The 23340-nt window shown below is 58.6% G+C and overlaps 2 protein-coding genes and 1 pseudogene across 3 annotated transcripts; 1 reads left to right on the plus strand and 2 right to left on the minus strand.

The window, feature by feature from the left end:
• Positions 1 to 690: 690 nt before the first annotated feature.
• On the minus strand, positions 691 to 4351 carry LOC309805561 (proline-rich protein 22-like). Its single transcript, XM_082623570.1, has 8 exons — positions 4267 to 4351; positions 4032 to 4107; positions 3494 to 3682; positions 3285 to 3413; positions 3097 to 3165; positions 2340 to 2605; positions 2186 to 2248; positions 691 to 1747 (listed from the first exon to the last, which is right to left on the minus strand). Exons 1-8 carry the CDS (start codon positions 4277 to 4279, stop codon positions 708 to 710), a joined length of 1845 nt encoding a protein of 614 aa, XP_082479696.1. The 5' UTR covers positions 4280 to 4351; the 3' UTR covers positions 691 to 707.
• A 220-nt stretch (positions 4352 to 4571) lies between these two features.
• Positions 4572 to 18270, plus strand: LOC309805295 (cation channel sperm-associated auxiliary subunit delta-like; the record flags this gene model as incomplete). The annotated part of the gene is made up of 10 exons (XM_082623230.1): positions 4572 to 4667; positions 5508 to 5597; positions 6341 to 6399; positions 7431 to 7509; positions 7969 to 8021; positions 10552 to 10626; positions 11982 to 12110; positions 13375 to 13558; positions 16585 to 16742; positions 18033 to 18270. 10 exons carry the CDS (start codon positions 4572 to 4574, stop codon positions 18268 to 18270), a joined length of 1161 nt encoding a protein of 386 aa, XP_082479356.1.
• Positions 18271 to 21083: 2813 nt separating this feature from the next.
• On the minus strand, positions 21084 to 23247 carry LOC309805562 (proline-rich protein 22-like; annotated as a pseudogene). The gene is made up of 3 exons (XR_014296166.1): positions 22733 to 23247; positions 22579 to 22641; positions 21084 to 22140 (listed from the first exon to the last, which is right to left on the minus strand). The product of XR_014296166.1 is annotated as a proline-rich protein 22-like (transcript).
• Between the last annotated feature and the right edge of the window lie 93 nt (positions 23248 to 23340).

Here is a 23340-nt window from a genome sequence, read left to right on the forward strand (position 1 = left end):
AACCCAGGTGTGGCTGGGCCCCAGGCAGAGATGCAGGGGCCTGGCTGGATGCCCATCCTGGGACAGGCACACCCACCCTGGCCTCTGGCCCCCAGCTGGGCTGCAGGTGCACTCTGCATGCCCGTCTGGGTCACCTGTGTGCCAGGTGGACACCGCCTCCCACATGCCTGCCCTGCCCCCACTCTCAGACCTCCACCCAGCACTTGCCTCTGCACCCCAGGCCCCCCAGCTCTCCGCGTGAACACGAGCGGGGGCGTCCCCATTCACCATCGGGGACACCGGCCCCTCCACCTGGGCCGAGGCCGAGCCCAGCCCGCAGGCCTCTCCCCAGGCCCCACCCCACTTGCCGCTGTGTCTCCAGGCAAGTTCCTGCCCATCTCTGGGCAGACCTGACTTTCCCCATCAAACGTGGAGATGAAATCCTTGCAGTGCACGAGTCCGGGCAGTGTCTCCCCACCTCCCAGCAGCACCCCCATCCCTGCCGGGTGACTTGGATTTTCTGGGGCTAGGAGACGAGGGATTGTCCCGAACCCCAAGTCTAGGGCTCCCCGACTCTACTCTGGAAGCCCGGCACCCGGAAGGCGCCGGGGTCCCGAGGGGCCTCACCACGTGGCCCGGGGCCCGCTGGACGACAGGGAGGGCGAGGGGACAGCCCACGGCCCCTGAAGGCCACTGACCGGACACTGCGCAAACAGCTCAAATTCGCTTTAATGGGGGGCGGCTCCCAGGTCCTGCCTGGGCCCCAAGGGGCTGGCGCTGGTGGGCACCGCGGCCTGCTTGCCCTTGCTGCCCTGCCTCCCCTTCCTGGCAGTCGGGTTGCCGGCCTTCCTCTTGCCCGAGGGCTTGGCGGTGGGGGCCCCCCCCGGGCGGGGCGGCGGCTCCTCATCCAGCACCTTGAAGTTGTAGAAGTAGTCCATGTCGGACACGGTATCTAGGACCTCGGGCACGCTGTAGTCCGAGGACTGCAGCTCGTCGGGCAGGTGCAGCGAGCGGATGTCGCTGGACGAGTCCCTGCCGCCCCCGCTGTCGGGCAGGGAGGGCCCAGGGGGCTTGCACGGGGCCCCAGCGGGCTCGGCGCCACCCGGCAGGCAGTCAAAGAGCTTCATCGTGTCCTCGAGCATCACCTTCTTGGGCGTCCTGAAGGCCCTGGCCACCTCAGGGGTCCTGGCCTCGCCTGCCCCCAGCGGGACCGCCTTGGGCTTCGTGGGGCCCGGCGGGTACAGCGGGCCGGGCCCGGCGCCGGGGGGCGGTTCCTTGAAGGCGAAGGTCAAGGGCTCACCAGGCCCATCCAGCCAGGTCAGGCGGCCCTTGAGAGGGCCATAGGCGCCAGGGGGCAGCGTGGCCTCGGCGGGCAGCGTGGTGAGCAGCAGGGGCAGCTTGCTCTCCTTGGGGGGCAGCGGGGGCGCCAGGCCTTGCTTGATCAAGGCGGGGGGCAGCTCCGTGAAGGCGGGGGGCCCTCTGTCCCCTACGAAGCCCAGGGCCTCGGCCCCGGCTCCCTTGGACTGGAAGCAGGGCATGCGGTACCAGGGCCCCGCAGGGGGCGGCTGGTAGTGGCAGAAGAGTGGGGGCAGCGGGGGCGGCACCGGGGCCCTGAGGCAGTGCTGTGCCTCGGGGAAGTAGGTGCCTGGCGAGGCGGGGCCCCCAGCCGCCAGCTTGTACAGGGACGACTGGCCAAAGTCGGTGGTGGCCCACTCGATTCGGTAGACGCGGGGGTCAAAGAAGCAGCCGCAGGGCGCCATCTGGAAACCTGTGGCCAGGGAGGGCGGCCCTGAGAGGGGCAGTTCTGGGACCCGCCTGGGGTGGACGGGGTCCAAACTGTGGGGCACGTCTGGGGCATGGAGAACACGGACCAATTTGGGAGTCCATTTGGGGAACAGGGACATAGGCTTTGCCTTTGGGGCCCTCTCTAGAGGTCAGGGGCCCCAGGCCTTGCTTCGGGGGCCCATCTGGGGGGCTGGGGACACCGGCCTGCCTTTGGGAGACCTGTTTGGGGAACAAGAAACATAGGCTTTGCCTTCAGGGCCCCATCTAGGGGATGAGGGACACAGACCTTGGTCCAGGGGTCTCTTTGGGGGACAGGGATTCGGGCCTTGCCTTCGGAGGAGGGAGCCATCTAGGGTCAAGGGTGGGAGCAAGATGCCCCTGCCCACTCCCCGGTCATCAAAGGTTGGTGGGAGGCCGGTACCTGCTGGAGGAGCTGGAAACACCTCTTTCTCCAGGTTTGGGGGGTGATAGACGTTGGAGGAACCTGTGGACAAAAACAGGCAGCTGGGTGGGGTCCTGAGGCTGGCGGGCAGAGCCCTGGTCCCTGCCCCGATGGGTGCCCCCCAGCCTCGTACCCGCAGTGGGAAGAGGCTCTGTGCAGGCGGAAGCAGGCTGGCTGCCGGGCCCTTTGGTGGCGTCCAGGCTCCAGGGACTGAAGGCTTCTTGGGGAGCGGCGGGTGCGTAGAAGGGTTTGGGGTGCTGCATGGGGAGGCGGGGGCCTGGCCAGGCAGGCCAGGAGGGCAGCAGTTGGGAGCACAGGCAGCCCACCCAGAGAGGAGGCTCACTGTCCTGTGTAGTTCTGTTTCTACGGTTACTCCAGGCACAGGCTGTGGCCCGCCCACTGGTCAGGGTTCCGAGTAAGGGGTGGGGGAGGGGCAGGGCAGGCAGGGGCAGATGGGAAACCAAGGCAGCCAGAGATGGGCGTCACAGAGAGCATGGTGGACACTGGGCCCGGTCTGCCGCCTTCCGCCTCCCACCTCTGCCAGCAATGCCTGCCTGACAGCTCCAAGGCCCCTTCCTTCAGGCAGCCCGCCCTGATCCACACCCACACAGGCCAAGGCCCCATCTCATGAGCTATGGTGGCTTGTTTGTGGTCAAGGCCTTTGGGCACCAGCAGTGGCCAGTATGGGGCTGGTGAATGAGTGAGGAAGGAGGGAGCTGCGGGGATGGGGATGGTGGGGGAAAGCTGGGGTGGGGTGGGGGGTGGAGCAGCATGAGACAGCCTTGGGGTCACAAAAAGGCCTGGGCTTTAAAAGAATAAAACTTATTGCCTTCTCATTCCTTGGGGAGCCCGCTGGGCGCTCAGACACCCCTGCCCGCCCCTGCAGCTACCTGTAGGCGTTGGCCTTGTGCTTGGGCAGGAAGACGAAATTGGGCGGCACCGGTCCCAGCAGCATCTCGCTGTGAGGAGGGCGGGAGCAGGGTCAGGCCTGGGGCGGGGTGGCCCCCGGCCCAGCTGGCCCCACACCCGCTGGCTCCCTGGTGCACTATCTCCCAGGGCATCGGCGGTTCCCGGGCACCTGATGCGGATCCAGTCGGCCGCCTTCTGGCTGGCCATGAGCGTCTCCAGGTAGTCGCGGCCCAGGTAGTAGGGCGGCCGCTCGTTGATCCTCTGCGGGAGCCGCTCCAGCAGGCCCACGGGCACGTACCTACAGACGGGGGGCGGGCGGCGGGAACGGGGTTGGGCCAGGCCTCCCCAAGACACCCCGCCCCGCCACCCCGATCCCACCTGCACAGGAAGGAGAGCCACTCAAGGAGGAAGTGGCGTGTCTTCTCCACGCCCTGCGTGTCCGAGCCCCAGTGCTCCAGGCCGTAGTGTGCGAAGTCCCGCAGGATGTCCAGGCACTCAGACGACGAGATGTCCCAATGCCGCTGCTCCTTGATCTCCGTGAACAGCCACGGCTTGAGCAGGGCGCTGCTGCAGACGGGCGGTGGTCAGCAGGCCGGTGGCGGAACCCCAGCCCCCAAACCCATGGTCCCCAACCTCCCGGCCATGCTCACACAACCTGCAAAGCCCAAGAGTTCCAAGCCACAACCCTGAGCCCACAGCTACAGAAAGTTCCAGTACCCTTCACCCCGGCCCCATAAGCAGCCACCTCTGACATCTCCCTGCCCGGGGAATAACAGAGCAGTGGGTGGGCTGGCGGGCTGGGGGCACCGGCGTTGGGCACAAACTCAGACACGCCCTCACCTTCCCCGAGCTGCAGGCTGGGCGTTCAGGGGCAGCCCTGGCTGGTTCTTTGTATCCCCGCCCCGGGCACACTTACCGGGCGATCATGATCCCAGCGACGCCAGTCTGCATGGCGCGGTTGGCGTCCTCGGACGACAAGATGTCCCCGTTTCCTGAGGGACAGAGACTGGGGCCTCAGGGAGCTGTGTGCAGGCAGGGATGCCGGGGCTTTGGGAGTTCTCGTCAGCCCAGCAGCATTCCCCATCGGGGCACGAGGGGGCCCAGGTGAGGAGTGGGCCCCGGTGCGTGGCCTCTGGTGGCAGGGGACCCACCGAAAAGGGGCATGGGGCTGGCTGCTGTCACGCACTGCTCGATGTAGTGCCAGTCGGCCAGCTTGGTGTAGCGCTGCTCCAGCGAGCGGCCCTGGAGCTGGAGGAGAGGCAGCCAGGTAGGGAGGGAGGGAGGGGCAGGGGGCGGAGAATCAGACAGAGACAGAGAGAGAGAAAGACCCAGAGAGCCCGGGAGAGACAGACTGAGAGAGACAGACAGACACACAGACGGACAGGTGGAGACAGAGATGGAGGGAGAGCCAAAGACCAGGAGGGAGGAGCAGGAAGGGAGGAATGGTTAGAAAGGGATGCGCCTCGGGGGTCCCAACACCCGCTGCGCCCCGAGTGAATTGGAGTTGACGGCCCTCATGATACCCCAGCCCAACACATCACCAATCCCACTAGCAAGCATGCTTTATCTGTTTGACAAGTGTTTCTGATACCTGGCATCCCTAGCATCCCTGGCCTCACATCCTGTGCCCACAATTCCCAGGCTCTGGAAATTCCCTGCCATCCTCCCGGAAGACACACTCACTCAGGAAGCCCCCTAGAAACTCCTCTTCCTCCTCATCAGTGTCCACATGCCTGGCCGTGGCTGTCCATCTGCCAGCCCAGCCTCCTCTCCCACCACCTCTGTGCCGGCTCTCCACCCTTCTTCGGAGCTGCCCCAGAACCTTTCCAAAAATGCCTTTTCCTCCCTCTCAGCTCAGCCAGCGCCGGCTTCCCTCCTGGAGGGGATGCCTGAAAAACAGTGGGCGTTCCTGGACCTGAAACACATGTGTCCAAGCCTGGACTCTTGGGTGCAAACAATCAAGCTGAAAACGGGGATGGGGGGTGGTGGGCCAGTGTAAGGATTCAAGGGGATGTCTAGCCAGCTGGGACCAGGGCCCGCGAGGGGGCGCCAGGCTGGCTCTGGCTCTTGCCTTGTGTCCTCTCATCTCCCCCCCTTCCCCCACCCCTGCAGGACGGGCCCCTCCGCGCACCAGGGACAGTTCTGCGTCTTACAGGCTGCAACCCCAGGCTGTCTGCACAACGGGACTCAGAGCCACAGTTAGGGGGTGTGGATGACACGAGGGTGGGGGGGGGCGAGTGCATTTGGGGACGGAGCCGGCAGCTGCGTTTGCAGAGCAAGCTGGGTCTTCAGTTTGAAGGGGGACCGGGGTCACCTGTGGGTGCGCCCCCAGCTGCTCCCCACCGCGCCTGCTGGCGCCTTACAGAGCGTGTGTCTCCCATCCCGCCCCCAGGTGATGGTGAGCAACCCCCATTCCCTGGGGCTGCAGGCTGTCATCTACGAGGATGGCTACACCTACGACGGGAACACCAAGCACAGACTGGTGAGCTCGCTCCTCCCCCGCCCCCTCCCCCGCCAAACCCAGATCAACGGGAGAGGGGCTCCGCCTTGGCCGACTGGCCCAGACAGGTCCAGCCGCCTCAGGGTGTCCCTCGTCGGACCTCCTTCCTGCTTCCCTTCCTTACACATACCCAGATAAGGTGCTGTGGAATGTTGAGGGGACACAGCCCCCACCCCTCCCCCACCCCAGGCAGGCCGCAGTCCCCCAGAGAGTGAGGGCAGCAGGTGTCACACAGAAGGGTCAAGGAGGATGTGGTGGGGAGCCTGACCCACCCGGGGAGGGCGTGACACCTGAGTTAGCTGGGTAAACCCAGGCATCAGGAGACAAGCCGTGGCTACCGGGAGGGTCTTGGCCAAATATGGGTCTGGGGGATCCATAGGGCGGAGCCAGGCCTCACAGTCACACCAGGGAGTTGGGACTTGACCCCAGACCACAACAGACTCTTTGGATCAGACCATGTCACATCACAGCTAAGTAGGAGGGGAAACTAAGTCACGCCCCACTCTGGGTCCCCGGGACAAAGGCAGGGAGCTTGGAGAAGGGGGGTCATTCCCATGAGCTTCCAGAAGCCTTTCACGGGCTTAGAACCAGAGGCAGGCTGGATGGCTCCCGGGTTCCTCCTCCCAACACCCCCATCCTGCCCTCCGTCTCTCCTGAACCCTGACTGCGGGATCACCCTGGGCTGTTCCACTCTTGTAGCTGCATTTTCTCTTTTGCTTCTGCAGAACATTTCACTGAAGCAGCAGCAGCACTGGGGCAGGGCTGACCCCACCTTCACCTCCAGGTATGTCATCACCCGGATGGCAGTGGTGGGTGGCCCCTTAGCAGGAGCCAAGGAATCAGGGCCGAGATCCAGACCCCCCACTCCAAGGACAGTAAGGCGAGAACGATTAAACTCTTACGGAGAGACAAATACCATATGATATGACTTATTTGTGGAATCTAAACCGTGACACAAATGGACTTATTTATGAAATAGAAACAGACTCAGATATAGAGAACAGACTTGTGGTTGCAAAGGGGAAGGGGGAGGTGGGGGAGGGATGGGTTGGGAGTTTGGGGTTAGCAGGTGCAAACTATTATATATAGGATAGGTAAACAACAAGGCCCTACTGTATAGCACAAGAACTAGATTCAATATCCTGTGATAAACCATAATGAATCTGAAAAAGAATATATATACAGGGCTTCCCTGGTGGTGCAGTGGTTAAGAATACGCCTGCCAATGCAGGGGACACGGGTTCAAGCCCTGGTCTGGGAGGATCCCACATGCCGTGGAGCAACAAGGCCCGTGTGCCACAACTACTGAGCCTGCGCGTCTGGAGCCTGTACTCCGCAACAAGAGAGGCCGCGACAGTGAGAGGCCCGCGCACCGCGACAAAGAGTGGCCCCCGCTTGCCACAACTAGAGAAAGCCCTCGCACAGAAACGAAGACCCAACACAGCCAAAAATAAAAATAAATTTAAAAATTAAAAATTTTTTTAAAAAGAACAATGAGAAAACATTGTATGCAGCTAGGTGATAATAAAACGGGCTCAGATGCTCTTTTCAATAAGTAATTATATATCAATTAACAAAACTGACTCAAGAAGAGGAAGAAACTAGAAGGAGGGTGGTGCCACCATGTGTGAGCAGATGTTCTTGGTCAATATTCTGGACTGGATGAACAGATGAATGAATGAATGGAGAAATGGATGGATGGATGGATGGATGGATGGATGGATGGATGGATGGATGGGTGGATGCATAGATAAATGAATGAGTGGGTTGTTGATGCTTTTTACTGCAATAACACACACTCCCATTGCCTTGCAGCATAAAGAGACCCACAATATCAACCATCACTCTGGACATAGCCAACAAAGAAATTTCATGCTTGGACCTTAAGCCACTGGTATGACCAAAACTTTTGCTGTCCCATACTCTTTGTCCTTAGTGTTAAGACTGATGACAGCAGGCCTTGGCTGGCTTGTCCCCTAGCGGCTGGCTAAGCTCACACTCAGGATCTGGAAACGGAGGTGATTCTGCCCTGGTTGCCAAGGTCACTGCCCCTTCCCCATCGTCTTCCCCCAGGGCTGTGCCTCAGGACACACCAACCTGGGAGCAGGTGTACTAGCTGGGGGTTATCAGATGGCGGGACCTTAGCGGTGCCCCACAGATCAGGCAGGCTCTTAGGACTTGACTCTGTGAGTCCCAGGCACCTGGACACCGCATTGCGACCCAGGCGCAGGGTTTCCGGTCCCGGCTGCGTCAAGTGCGCCCCCTCGTGGGCTTTCATGGTGCCCTCGCTGACCGGTGTCAGCGTCCCCATCCCCGCCTTGTCTCTCCCCCCCACATCCCCCCGCCGCTGCAGACAGCCCTCATTTCAGTCGGTTGTGACCTGGAGAAGAAGATCGTCATTCAGAAGTGAGTATGTCGATATGGGGTGGGGAGGGGAGAAGTGGGGGGTGGCGAGGTGGGGAGTGGGGACGGGATGAGATGGTCACCATTGCTCCACAACTGCTAAAGTCGGGTGACACTACTCTGTCTGCTTTTGCATACGTTTAACATTTCCATAACGAACAGCTCAATAATTAATCCTAACAGATTAAGTTAGAGTCTACAGTGGGTGGCTGCCCTCTCCCACCACCCCCCCACCGACTTGGTGAAATTTACATGTTCTCCCTGCTCCCTCATCCTTTGCTCATTCCCTTTCTCCCTTTTAGTCCCTGAGTTCCTCATTTTGATGAAAATTGCTCAGAGAGGGCTTCCCTGGTGGTGCAGTGGTTAGGAATCCTCCTGCCAATGCAGGGGACACAGGTTCAAGCCCTGGTCCGGGAAGATCCCACATGCCGCGGAGCAACTCAGCCCATGCGCCATAACTACTGAGCCTGCGCTCTAGAGCCTGCAAGCCACAACTACGGAGCCCGCCTGCCACAACTACTGAGCCCACGTGCCTCGAACCTGTGCCGCGCAACAAGAGAAGCCACCGCAGTGAGAAGCCCACGCACCGCAAGGAAGAACAGCCCCCGCTCGCCGCAACTAGAGAAAGCCCGTGCACAGCAACGAAGATCCAATGCAGCCAAAAATAAATAAATGAAATAAATAAATTTATAAAACTGCTCAGAGATGTTGGGTTTAATCGCCTGCTGAAAATCTGAGGAACTTTGCCTCCAGGATCCATAGTTACTGCAGAGAACGCAGCCATGAGAGACCAGGAAAAAGAAAGGAAGAACCCCTGAAGACTGGCCCAACTGCCCTACGTTTTCCCCTTCGGGCGGTGGTGTGCCAGCAAATGAGCGACAGCCAGTTCTGGGGGGGGCCCAGATTTGTAGCATTTGCCAATTCCCGTGGTGTAAATGCTCCCATGGAGCCTACAGATCACTACCAAAGTGAGTCTCTACTGGCTCATGAAACTCCTGAGGATAGAACAGCTGTCTCTCGGAGCTAGTAAGAGCCAGCCTCAGCGCTCCACTGCATGGGGCAATAATAAAGTCAAGTGACGGTTCTACCAGATTTTCCCCCCAAAAGGGAAACGCTTTATTGAGTCAATAAATGATGTTAGCAGTATTTAGAACATATGTGCAGGAAAGTCTTTAAAACAATCTTTTCAAAGCTGCTGCCATAAAGAGAGTGGGAAAGGTATTTGCCACACGTGTAACTAAAAAGGGACTTGTATCCAGAATTTATAAAGAATTCCTACGAATCAGAAAAAAAAAGTATAGAAAAAAATGGGCCAAAGGCTTAAGCACGCACTCCCCAAAAAAGGGGGGAAAAGGCTTATAAACACAAAAAGGTGTTGAAAAAGTGGTCAATTTCATAGGAAAATGAAAATGAACGCTACGATAGAGACCGATACTCGGCAGGAGCATGGCAGAACTGACAAAGCCTGGAAAGTAGTACTATAAGGATGGGAACCCTTCTGGCAGCCTCAGGAACCCCCAGACATTGCCGGTGGGCGTGTACCTTTTTCGGCTGCTTTGGAAAGCACTTCTTTCCACCAGCAATTCCACTCATGCACATCTGCACTGATCTAGGTTCCAGAATGTTCTCAGCAGCATTACTCTGAATAGCTCCAAGCTGGAAGCAGGCCAACTGAAATGTCCATCGACAGAAGGATGGGTAAACCAAGTGCAGGGTTTTGGTACAACAGAATGTCACAGCAGCAAAAACGAACGGGGCAGAATTGCCTGGATGGATCGTACAAACGTGGGCATGGAATCAAAAGAATACACAGCATGATTCTAGTCTTAAAAAAAAAAAAAAAAAAATCCAAAATCAGGGGAACTCCCTGGCAGTCCAGTGGTTAGGACTCTGCACTTCCACTGCAAGGGGCACAGGTTCCATCCCTGGTTGAGGAACTAAGATCCCACAAGCTGGGTGGCACAGAAAAAACAAATCCAAACTCGGGCAAAAATAAACTACAGTCAGCCCTTGTATCTGCAGGTTCTGCATCCCCGGATTCAACCAGCCAAGGGTGGATCGTGTTTAAGTTCGTGGCTGGTTGAATCTGTGGCTGTGGACCCCGAGGATACAGAGGCCTCACTATGGGACTTGAGCATCCTCGGATTTTGTTATCTACGGCAGATCCTGGACCAATCCCCTGCAGATACCAAGGGAAGACTGCATGTTGCTTAAGAATACATGCACACATGGTAACAGTACAAAGAAAAACAGGGAAAGGAACCGTCTCAAAAGTCAGGACACCCAGCTCCCACATCTCCATGTGTAACATCATTCTCCAATGCAAGGAATTAGGGCTCCTTGGCGAAATGGCTGATTCTAGGCCAGGCAGGAAAGATTCAAGATGAGCCTGGAGCATCTTGGAGAACCAGAAAGTAAGAAAGGGCTCAAAATTCAACCAATGGGGAGATAACATATGTCAAAGGGAACAATTCACAATTCTTTGGTCCCGCATGGGTTCAGGCAGCTTCTCACTATCTTTTGTTGCTCGCAGTGAAATCTCAGCCTGTTACAATGGCGTCCTCGACCCCGTGGCCCTTCAGGACAACTATAGCTACGTCATTGAGAGGTGAGCCCACCCCCCACACACACACATGACCATTAGGTATGCATGAGCCAAAGGCGAATCAAGAATCATTATTTAAATTTTTATTTATGTATTTGGCCGCACCGCGCCAGCATGAGGAATCTTAGTTCCCCCACCAGGGATTGAAACCCCCTGCAGTGGAAGCTCAGAGTCTTAACCACTGGACCTCCAGGGAAGTCCCAAGAATCATCTTTAAACCGTAATGGAAAAGAAAACAAATTTTTTTTGAAGAAAGGAAAAAAAGAATCATTTTAAAATCGATACCGTGGCAATTGATATCCAGCCCACAGAGAATCCGAGGGAGCGAGCAGACAGGTAGGGAAGGTGGCTGGGCCTTCGGGGAATCAGGGTGATGGGGCAGGGCCCCTGGCCCAGGTCTGCCCAGGCTCTGCCACCTTCTGGGCCAGCCTTCAGGCCACTCCCCAGCCTGCCACCAGCTCCTGGAGCCCGGTCCCCTGTTCATCCCAGCTAGCGGAGTTGGCCAGACACTGTCCAGCCAAGGCAGGAGGGGGTGGCCGGCCAAGGTGACCCCCTCTGCAGGGCGGCACAGAGAGCCCCTCCCACACTGGTGCACACCACCAACCCCCTGGCATGGGAAGACACTCGTGGGTCTTCTACGACGTGACCCTCCCCCCTCCAACACAAGCCAAGAGTCCGTCCCCCACCCAGACCCACGGCCGAGACGGAAGCCGGTGCTGCTGGACTTGCCAACCAGTGAGGCTGCAGCCAGAGCGCCTGGGGGTGTGAGAGTGTGTGAGTCAGTGTCTCCAGAGAGAGAGAAGCCACAGGATGTATGTGTGAGACAGAGAGACACAGAGGCACAGAGAGACAGAGAGAGTGACAGGGACAGAGATTTACTTTAAGGACTTGGTTCCCGGACTGTAGAGGTCTGGTGAGTGCACAGTCTGATGGGGGAGGCTGGGGGCTGGCAGCTCAGGGAAGAGTTGCAGTTCTAGGTCAAGGCCATCTGCAGGCCGACTTCTTTCTTGCTGGGGGAGGCCCATGTTTGTTCTACTCAGGCCTCCAGCTGCACCCACATTAGGGAGAGCACTGCTTTACTGATTTCAATAGTAACCTCTGCCCCAAAGAAGAGCCTCACAGAAACACCCAGAATCTCATCTGACCACAGTCGAGGTGCTGGGGCCCAGCTAAGTGGACCCGGAATGTCAACCACCGCAGGGGTCCCAAGGTCATTTCGACCATGACTCTGACTCCCCCGCTCAGACACGCCTCCATGATCGTGACCCCACGTGCAGGGAAGAAGCGGAGCTGTGGGTGGGTGGACGTCCGGGCGCCTGGTGGGAGCTCGCCCGTGTCTGTGTCCTGCTCTCCCACAGGGAAGCCTACGACCCCAACTTCCGGGGTCAGAAGGCCACGGAGGACCTGGAGGTGCCTTACCACTACGAGAAGCTGGGCTGCCCCATTCTCGTCTACTACGACACCCCATGGAAGCCGGTGGTGGAGCTGTGAGGACCCACCCCCCAGTCCCCCTCCCCGCCAGCCCCCCGCCGCCCTCACCATCATCACAGGCCCCCAGAGCCCTCTCCACCCCTTTGCTCTGGCCGCATCCTCTCCCTGCCTTTTCCCTCCGTAGCTCTCAGCTCACACGTCCCCTCCCCTTCCCCGTCTTAGCTCGGCGCCCTTAACAAAACACCACAGACTCGGGGGGCTTAAACAGCAGACACTGACCTTCTCACAGTCCTAGAGGCCGGAAGTCCAAGTTCAAGGTGTGGGCAGGCTGCTTCCCCCAGGCCTCTCTCCTTGGCCGCAGAGGCTGCCACTTCCCGTGGCATCAGGGCCCACCCTTATGACCTCACTCAACTTTGATTGCCTCGTTAAAGGCCCCACCTCCAAATCCAGTCGCACTGGGTGTTAGGGCTTCACATAGGCATTTGGGGGACACATTTCAGGCCATGCCAACTGGCTCTGCCCCCTTCCGTGGATTCTGTCTTCCTTCATTCCGTCCCCATCCCCACGCCGCCCCCACACACCACTGCACTAAATAGCTGTTGACGGACTGAACGGTGGCAGAAACCACTCACACGTGGCAACACTTTGGTTCATTAGAACGTCACGTGTTAGCTCCTCGTGGCCTCAGTCCCACACCCAGGTGAGACTGTGGGCTGGGCATGCCCCTAACTCAGAGCTGCCACATGGTGGGGTGCCTGCCGGCCTGGGGTGAGGAACAAGGGAAGGGTCCCATCAGAGGAGGGGTGTAAGCCCCAACCTGGCAGGAGACAAACGTGCATCCAAAAATAAGTTTTGTTTTTCTCTTTTCTGGCCCCCGCGTCTGACGGGGAACTTAGTTCCCCATCCAGGGATGGAAGCCGGGTACGCGGCAGTGGAAGCCCGGACCCCTAACCACTGGACCACCAGGGAATTCCCCCCCAAATAAGGATTTAGAACAACCTTAATTCACCGCCCTAAATGTATACCTCTGGAATGTTTGCAGGTGTCAAAAAATAAGCAACCCCCAGTCCCTGACCCCGACCTCGTCAGCGTCCTGGCCAAATAAGCAACCCCGACCCCGTCAGCGTCCTGTCCCCACCTGCCACTGCATATCCGCGTTGTCTGTCCCAGAAGTGTCAGCCTGGTGGGGGGAGAGGGTGGCCCTGCCCTGCTCTGCCACCTCCCACCACCCCCAGATGGTCTCACAACACATCAGGGCCCCCAGCCTCCCCCCCCACCGACGGCCCCCCAGCAGCCTTGCCTGTGTATGGTGTGTCCCAGGTGGAGGGAAGGAAAGTTCCAGGAGGTGGTCGAGGCCGAGTACGTCCTGCTGGAGGTGAACGGGCTGTTCACGTACACGTACTCCCTGACGGCCGACATGGCCCTCTGCAGTTCCCAGCCGCAGAACTGGACCACCATCGCCAAGACGGCCGGCGACAAAGGGCCCTTCGCCTGGGACCGAGAGGTAGGGCCTGCGTTCTGATTATTCCCAAAACAGGTCGCAGAAGGCAACGACTGGTCAGGCCCACTGTGTGTTGGGGGCCGACTCAGTCTGTTCAGGCTGCTGTAAAGATCACCATGGACCCTGCGGCTTGTAACAGCAGCATTGGTTTCTCACGGTTCTGGAGACTGAGTCCAAGATCAAGGCGCCAGCAGATTTGGTGTCTGGCTCCTGGGTGGTGCCTTCTGTGTCCTCACATGGCAGAAGGAGGAGGGAGCACTCCTGGGTCCCTTTATAAGGGCGCCAATCTCCTTCAGGAGGGCTCCACCCCCAGGACCTAATCAGCTCCTAAAGGCCCCGCCTCCTAATACATCACCTTCTGGGGTAGGTTTCAACATATGAATGGGGGGGGGCGTGGCAGACATTCAGTCTCTAGATGGGGCGGCAGGGGATGGAAATGTAAGACGCGCACTCTTTGGGAATCTCTCCCAAGGGAATCGGAGACGATGATGGGAGGTGTAGGGACGAAGGCGCTCATGGAGCAGACTGCTGATGATGTGCAAAATTCTGGAACCATCCAAATGCCCGTCATTTAAGGGGCTTGATTATATTTACGGTCCGTTCTGCTCAACGAGCGTTTCTATCACAAACGTTGGTTGGTACACGATTCACAAGGTTATGGTGTCAGCGAAAGGAAGACATCGCATTGTTCCTCTGGGGGTGGGGGGGCTTCTGGCGCATATGAATTAGTTTCCATCCACCCTCGGCCTCTCAACGCCAAGGGCAAGAACACGGCGCAATGAGGCCACGTCACCAGCAGGGGGGCGCGCGCTCTTCGCGCCCAAAGCCGGTTCCGGCGAGAACTCCTGGCTCCTTAATTTTGTATTTGCTTTCTTAAAAGCCCGCAGCCTCACCCGTTCCTTACACCCCATTCCATCGAGTGAGTTTGGTCATATATTTTGGTTGGTGACGTTGGTTTTATTTTTTAACCGAGGTGAAATTCACATAACCGATAATGAACGATTTTAAAGCGTGCAACTCCTAGAACTCGGGTATGCGTTTTGTGCATTCGCAATATTACCCAAACACCACCACCCTGACCGTTTCTTTAAAAAGAAGAAGCCACACACAGAGCTTTGCTTATTTATTATTTTCTGACTGTGCCGGTGTTTGTATTTGCATTCTTTTTATTAGCCCTCTCGTTCAAAGTGGCATGCATGCATTTAAGAGATTGTCCCATTACTTTTTTTTCCCCATCAGCCCTGGTGGCCGATTTTGTAGAACCCTGAGGGCTCTTCTATCAAGACAGAGCCACAGTGACTGCATGTCCAGCACAGTCATTGGATGGGCTGGCTGTTAAACAGCCACTGAACTGCTAAAACACTAAAAACCATGAGGTGGAGCTAGCTGTGGCAAATAAATGGTCTTTAGGCAAAGCAGCTGTCTCCATTTTATTTCACATAGTTTGTATGTGGTCCAGCTTTTTTTCTTTTATTCCCAAAGGATTTTTTTTTTTTTTTTTTTTTTTTTTTTTTTTTGCGGTATGGACCCAGCTGCTCTGCGGCATGTGGGATCTTCCCGGAACGGGGCACGAACCCATGTCCCCTGCACTGGCAGGCGGACTGTCAACCACTCCGCCACCAGGGAAGGCCCCTTCTCTGCATTTTTAAGAGCTCTTTATAGACCCATGAGATTAAGCTTTTATTTGCGATGTAATTTGCTAATAGTTCCCCCAGTTTGCCTCTTTTGTCTTTCGGTTTTTGCTTACTTTGCCATGCAAAATGAGTTCCTTCTATTCTCTTTCTTTATTTTTGGCTGCACCACGGGGCATGCGGGATCTTAGTTCCCCGACCAGGAATCCGCCCCATGCCCCCTGCAGTGGAAGCGCGGAGTCTTAACCACTGGACCGCCAGGGAAGTCCCGAGTTCCTTATTTCTCATAACGTTGGACTCGCTGCTATTTTTACACTTTTGCTTTGGGAATTTCCATCTCTTCTCTTGTTTACAAGCCTAGCCCCACCCTCCCTTCTGGGTCCACAGGCAAATAGTGCAGAAGATCAAAGTGTAGGCGAGACCCTTAGTATGTGTTTAGCTCAGGGAGCCAGCGTGATGCACCAGTGAAGGGCAAACAGTTGAGTTCAAGGGCATATCCCCCTTTATGTGACACCCCGGGATCTGAAGGCAGGGTGGAGAAGCCACAGCTGCCACCTGGGCACCCACAACTGCTTCCCGAGAAGCCCTGGGGGCTCTGTCTCCCTTCCACCGTCAGGTTCCCCAGGTGTGTTAGTTAGCGAGGGCTTTGTAACAAAAGGACCACAAACCAGATGGGTTAAACACCAGAAATTTATCCTCTCCCAGTTCTGGAGGCCAAAAGTCCCAGATCGAGGTGTCGGTAGGGCTGGTTCCTTCTGAGTCCGTGAGGGAGAATCTGTCCCAGGCCTCTGTCCTGGTTTCTGGTGATTTGCTGGCCATCTTTGCATTCCTTGGCTTGTAGATGCCTCGCCCCAATCGCTTGCTTCATCTTCCCATGGCCTTGTCCCTGTGCGTGTCGTCTCTGGGTCTAAATTTCCCCTTATTCTAAGGACACCAGCCATACTGGATCAGGCCCACTCTAGTGACCTCATGTTCACTTGATTCCCTGTAAAGGCTCCATCTCCAAATAAGGTCACCACCTGAGGTCCTGGGGGTTAGGACTCTGACATATGACTTGTGGGAGGGACTCAACTCAGCCCATAACACCGAGAGCACATGCCATCAGCAGCATCTGATTCATACCAAGACTCACAGCTGCAAGGGACCCTGGTGAGCAGAGCTGTTATGCCTGCAGCCCCCAAAGCTGGGGCAGGCACAGGAGAAGGAAGGTGGGAAGAAGGCTCCACAGTCACCAATCGGCTGGCCTGCCCAGCGGGCACTTGGTCCTGGACTCACACCCCTGGGTGCTGGTGGGTGGTGGCACCGGTGGGGCCGTGTGTGCGGCGGTAGCGCCTGTGGGCTGGCACGGTCCTTCCCGGCCCCCGGGGCCAGCAGGCATGTCTCTGTCCTCCTCCCCAGAATTATGTGAGCTGCCACGACCCTAACAACAATGCACCCTTGAGATGGCCCAAAGTCCCGTATCAGATCTTGGGAGGCCCGACAGAGAACAAGGTCGTTTTCGACCAAAGAAACGGCATCTACATCTTCTTCATTTCCATCGTGGATCCATACTACAGGTGAGTCGCCCTGTACCAGGGGCCTCTGGGGGAAGAGCTGGCTCTCTGGGGGCAGGTTGAGGGGGACCCACTTTTCTCCCTCCTCTAGGATGACACTTGTTCACTTCCTAAATAAATCCTCATTCAAAGGCCATGCTGGGTGCGGGGGAACAGCAATGACCAGCAGCCCTGTCCCCGCCCTCAGGGACCAGAGTCACCCTCATGCCATGTCTAACAGGTGGGGTGCAGGGGCCGGTGTAGACTGGCTCCCAAACACGGATCATTAGATATCCAGGGATTTGGCAAGCCGGTTGGCTTCCCGCTGGCAGCTGGAGTACTGACACCACGGAAAGGAAACTGACACTCATTACAGGCCAGCCCAACCCTGCCCCAGGAGCTGGCTGTTAATACTCGCCACCCACTGTGCTGGTTCAGATCATTAACGTCTCCCACTGGAAGGGGGAATATGGGCGGCATTATTCCCCACTCCCCCATCACCTATCCCTTCCAGACCGACACAAAGTCCACCCCCAAAAGCGCGGGGAGACCCTGCCTTCCCTAAAGGCCCCAGACCCTGGACCAGCTCTGGGATGCCACAGGCAGAAGGCATCAGGGTGGGGATGCCCAGGGGAGAGAGGCGGCTGCCTGCAAGGCTCATCCCCTGCCCTCCCTGCACCTTGCCTCCAGCAGAGCCCCCAGCGACTTCCCCCCCTTACCTGGGTGTCCTTCCCTCCATCCTGCCATCCCCACCTGCTCGCAGCCACCTGAGGGACGCTTGTGGCCCCCCTCACGCCCCCCACTCCGCGTCCACTGTGATGAGTGCTATGTTGGTCTCTTCTGCCCGCCCCCCACACTGAGCCTGGGCATGGAGGCGGGGGGGAATCCCTTGTCTCCAGAGCAGGGGACCACAGGGGTCCTGGGGAAAAATACGATCTCTGCTAAAATACGTAAGACGTTACGGAAAAACCCAAACGAACTTTTTGGCCAACACAATACAGAGACGACCACAGATTTATAGAGGATACAAGTTAAGTGGATATAAATGGAACTCAGTGCCCGGAGTCAATGCTCCAGGCCCAGCTCTTGTCCCCGTGAGTTTTAAAACGTTTGCCGGGGGAATTCCCTGGCGGTCCAGTGGTTAGGCTCTGCGCTTTCACTGCCGAGGACCTGGGTTCGATCCTCGGTCGGGGAACTAAGATACCGCAAGCTGAGCAGCATGGCCAAAAAAAAAAATAAAACCAGTTTGCTGGGGTGAAGGGTGAGGCCCCCAAAGGCGGTGCCCCACGGCCTCTCCCTGCCCGCCCCTCGCAGCTACTGTCACCTGGAGACCACCTTCAGCGTCTACGTCTACGGGGCCTTCCCACTGCCCATCTTCCCGCCTGAGATCACCATCGTCCTGCTCACGGGGGCCACCCTGCTGTCTGTATGGCTGGCCTACATGATCCCCAAGCTGCTGCACACTGAGCAGGGCCTCAGGCTCAAGGGCTTCTGGGTCAGTCTGCACAGGAGATGCAGGAAGTCTTGTGCGTGTGTCTGGGCCAGGCGCTGAGCACGCCCGGGGGTTGGAGGTGGGGTGGCAGGGAGGGGGCAGAGTTGTCTTGAAATAAAGCGTTTGGTGAGAGAGCCGGTAGCAGTGGGTATCACTCATGTTTTGTGGGGTTTCTACACCCACCTGCCTCCCTCAACATTCTGGCACCACAGTCCCTTTGAACTACGGCACCTATGTGGGTTGTCAACAGTGAGAAGGTGGGCGGCCCAAGTCCTAGCGAACAGGAGCTTTTGGAGAAACGAGCCGGCACAGGCATGTGGTGAGATCATCAACCAGCAAGTCCCAGAGATGCATCGGACACTTGACGTGTTCTGTTAGAGAAACGTGAGACCCAAGGAAAAGGGCGGGGGCTGCAGAAGACGGGGATGGGGCGTGGGTCCACTTCTGTTGATAAGCCCTGACATATACACAGACCAACATGCTTACGTGTGTTTCGTGATGTCCATGAACAAAACTTGGAAGCATAGCACATATTTCACACGTACCTGTGTTATGCATACATATGTATACAGATGATGTGCACACATGCATGTGTATACGTATGTCCAGAGGTATGTATACGTACATGTATATAACACGTAGGTACATAAGGCATACACATACACGCGTGTGTAGATATTGTGCATGTAAGTGCCTGTGTGTATACATGCACATGCATATTGCCTACGTGTGGATGATGTGTACATACATGCACATGTATATCTGCAATCTACACATGTATTCATATGTCTATAATACACATTCATACACGTGTGTAGGCATGTGTGGGTGATGTGTATGTCACACACGAGCACTTGTACAATGTGCGCACACACGTGCGCATGTACATATGCATAAGCTCATCACGCACGTGTGTAGGTAACATGCATGCACACACGTGTACATGCATGTATGCACGTGTACAGATACGTGTATGCACATGTGAATACACATATAGGTGTGCATGCAATGTACACATACGTGCATATGCACGTCTGATCAGTCTACCCATCCGTTGAGAGCTTCCCTCTCCCACACGTCATTCAAACCCCAGGTGGCACAGGACAGCTGTCTCTCTCTAGTGAAAACTTTCTCAATAACTTTTCTGATCACTCTTAGGTTAAAAGAACACATCCAACGGTCATTTAAACTGCGCAACACAGGGAATTCCCTGGAGGTCCCGTGGTAGGACTCTGTGCTTTCACTGCTGGGGCCTGGGTTCAATCCCTGGTCGGGAAGTACGATCCCACAAGTGGCTCGGCCAGAAAAAAAAAAAAAAAATTGCCTAGTACGGTCTCCACCCAGTCGTTAAAAACCTCCACTCCCACACCCACTGCAGTGGGCAGTCACCTCACCCCCACCTCCGGGGGCTGCCTGGTCCACCTTCCACGCCTCTCTGGTGGGGACGGGTTAGGCTGTCAGGTGATACTCGTTTCACAACCCTTGGCCCGCATTAATCTTAAAGAAAACCAAGCCCATGCTGTCACATCCGCCTCATTTGCCAGGGCCTTCCCTTCTTGGGGACACTTCATATTTGTCTCAAAAATACCCCTAACACGGCTGCAGGCACAGCAGGCTCAGAGGGAAGCGGGGGAAGGGAGCTCCTGGCTCCTCCAGGCCCGCATCCTGTTCACAACACAGACAGGCGGTGATCCCGGTACAGCCCAGACTGGCTGGCCACCTCTGTCTCCCTGAGCCCTGGAACCCGTAGGCTCAAGGCATGGTGCCAACAGCCAAGATCCACTGCCCACACGCAGCCACCTCCTGGATCCTAGTCAAGCGCCCTGGGTTCCCCAGCAGAGACCAGCAGGGAAGGTCCCCGAGACCCAGCCCAGGGCCTGGGGCAGGAGGGCCCTTCCTCTGGCAGGGGAGGGGAGCTCCATCTCTCCTTACCTCCTTAGGTGTCACTGGGAAACCCACTCACCCCCTTCACAGTCGCCTGGAGTATTTCAGGGGAGGGTGTGGCCGGCGGCTGCTCCGGGCTCTCCAGAAGCAAAAGGCAGAGGAGAGCCTGGCCCAGGGTACGGGGGGAGGGAGCTCCGTGGACTGGAGAGGGAAGGAGCTGAGGCAGGAGGGAACAGGTGTGAGCACTGAAGCTCCCAAACCACCGCAAGCCCACCCCGTGCCTGCCCCCTGGGAAGCAGAACCCAGGTGTGGCTGGGCCCCAGGCAGAGATGCAGGGGCCTGGCTGGATGCCCATCCTGGGACAGGCACACCCACCCTGGCCTCTGGCCCCCAGCTGGGCTGCAGGTGCACTCTGCATGCCCGTCTGGGTCACCTGTGTGCCAGGTGGACACCGCCTCCCACATGCCTGCCCTGCCCCCACTCTCAGACCTCCACCCAGCACTTGCCTCTGCACCCCAGGCCCCCCAGCTCTCCGCGTGAACACGAGCGGGGGCGTCCCCATTCACCATCGGGGACACCGGCCCCTCCACCTGGGCCGAGGCCGAGCCCAGCCCGCAGGCCTCTCCCCAGGCCCCACCCCACTTGCCGCTGTGTCTCCAGGCAAGTTCCTGCCCATCTCTGGGCAGACCTGACTTTCCCCATCAAACGTGGAGATGAAATCCTTGCAGTGCACGAGTCCGGGCAGTGTCTCCCCACCTCCCAGCAGCACCCCCATCCCTGCCGGGTGACTTGGATTTTCTGGGGCTAGGAGACGAGGGATTGTCCCGAACCCCAAGTCTAGGGCTCCCCGACTCTACTCTGGAAGCCCGGCACCCGGAAGGCGCCGGGGTCCCGAGGGGCCTCACCACGTGGCCCGGGGCCCGCTGGACGACAGGGAGGGCGAGGGGACAGCCCACGGCCCCTGAAGGCCACTGACCGGACACTGCGCAAACAGCTCAAATTCGCTTTAATGGGGGGCGGCTCCCAGGTCCTGCCTGGGCCCCAAGGGGCTGGCGCTGGTGGGCACCGCGGCCTGCTTGCCCTTGCTGCCCTGCCTCCCCTTCCTGGCAGTCGGGTTGCCGGCCTTCCTCTTGCCCGAGGGCTTGGCGGTGGGGGCCCCCCCTGGGCGGGGCCGCGGCTCCTCGTCCAGCACCTTGAAGTTGTAGAAGTAGTCCATGTCGGACAGGGTATCTAGGACCTCGGGCACGCTGTAGTCCGAGGACTGCAGCTCGTCGGGCAGGTGCAGCGAGCGGATGTCGCTGGACGAGTCCCTGCCGCCCCCGCTGTTGGGCAGGGCGGGCCCAGGGGGCTTGCACGGGGCCCCAGCGGGCTCGGCGCCACCCGGCAGGCAGTCAAAGAGCTTCATCGTGTCCTCGAGCATCACCTTTTTGGGCGTCCTGAAGGCCCTGGCCACCTCAGGGGTCCTGGCCTCGCCTGCCCCCAGCGGGACCGCGTTGGGCTTGATGGGGCCCGGCGGGTACAGCGGGCCGGGCCCGGCGCCGGGGGGCGGTTCCTTGAAGGCGAAGGTCAAGGGCTCACCGGGCCCATCCAGCCAGGTCAGGCGGCCCTTGAGAAGGCCATAGGCGCCAGGGGGCAGCGTGGCCTCGGCGGGCAGCGTGGTGAGCAGCAGGGGCAGCTTGCTCTCCTTGGGGGGCAGCGGGGGCGCCAGGCCTTGCTTGATCAAGGCGGGGGGCAGCTCCGCGAAGGCGGGGGGCCCTCTGTCCCCTACGAAGCCCAGGGCCTCGGCCCCGGCTCCCTTGGACTGGAAGCAGGGCATGCGGTACCAGGGCCCCGCGGGGGGGGGCTGGTAGTGGTGGAACAGTGGGGGCAGCGGGGGCGGCACCGGGGCCCTGAGGCAGTGCTGTGCCTCGGGGAAGTAGATGCCTGGCGAGGCGGGGCCCCCAGCCGCCAGCTTGTACAGGGACGACTGGCCAAAGTCGGTGGTGGCCCACTCGATTCGGTAGACGCGGGGGTCAAAGAAGCAGCCGCAGGGCGCCATCTGGAAACCTGTGGCCAGGGAGGGCGGCCCTGAGAGGGGCAGTTCTGGGACCCGCCTGGGGTGGACGGGGTCCAAACTGTGGGGCACGTCTGGGGCATGGAGAACACGGACCAATTTGGGAGTCCATTTGGGGAACAGGGACATAGGCTTTGCCTTTGGGGCCCTCTCTAGAGGTCAGGGGCCCCAGGCCTTGCTTCGGGGGCCCATCTGGGGGGCTGGGGACACCGGCCTGCCTTTGGGAGACCTGTTTGGGGAACAAGAAACATAGGCTTTGCCTTCAGGGCCCCATCTAGGGGATGAGGGACACAGACCTTGGTCCAGGGGTCTCTTTGGGGGACAGGGATTCGGGCCTTGCCTTCGGAGGAGGGAGCCATCTAGGGTCAAGGGTGGGAGCAAGATGCCCCTGCCCACTCCCCGGTCATCAAAGGTTGGTGGGAGGCCGGTACCTGCTGGAGGAGCTGGAAACACCTCTTTCTCCAGGTTTGGGGGGTGATAGACGTTGGAGGAACCTGTGGACAAAAACAGGCAGCTGGGTGGGGTCCTGAGGCTGGCGGGCAGAGCCCTGGTCCCTGCCCCGATGGGTGCCCCCCAGCCTCGTACCCGCAGTGGGAAGAGGCTCTGTGCAGGCGGAAGCAGGCTGGCTGCCGGGCCCTTTGGTGGCGTCCAGGCTCCAGGGACTGAAGGCTTCTTGGGGAGCGGCGGGTGCGTAGAAGGGTTTGGGGTGCTGCATGGGGAGGCGGGGGCCTGGCCAGGCAGGCCAGGAGGGCAGCAGTTGGGAGCACAGGCAGCCCACCCAGAGAGGAGGCTCACTGTCCTGTGTAGTTCTGTTTCTACGGTTACTCCAGGCACAGGCTGTGGCCCGCCCACTGGTCAGGGTTCCGAGTAAGGGGTGGGGGAGGGGCAGGGCAGGCAGGGGCAGATGGGAAACCAAGGCAGCCAGAGATGGGCGTCACAGAGAGCATGGTGGACACTGGGCCCGGTCTGCCGCCTTCCGCCTCCCACCTCTGCCAGCAATGCCTGCCTGACAGCTCCAAGGCCCCTTCCTTCAGGCAGCCCGCCCTGATCCACACCCACACAGGCCAAGGCCCCATCTCATGAGCTATGGTGGCTTGTTTGTGGTCAAGGCCTTTGGGCACCAGCAGTGGCCAGTATGGGGCTGGTGAATGAGTGAGGAAGGAGGGAGCTGCGGGGATGGGGATGGTGGGGGA

The sequence above is a fragment of the Mesoplodon mirus genome (assembly GCF_964341445.2).
Source record: "Mesoplodon mirus genome assembly, chromosome: 5".
Lineage (NCBI taxonomy): Eukaryota > Metazoa > Chordata > Mammalia > Artiodactyla > Ziphiidae > Mesoplodon > Mesoplodon mirus.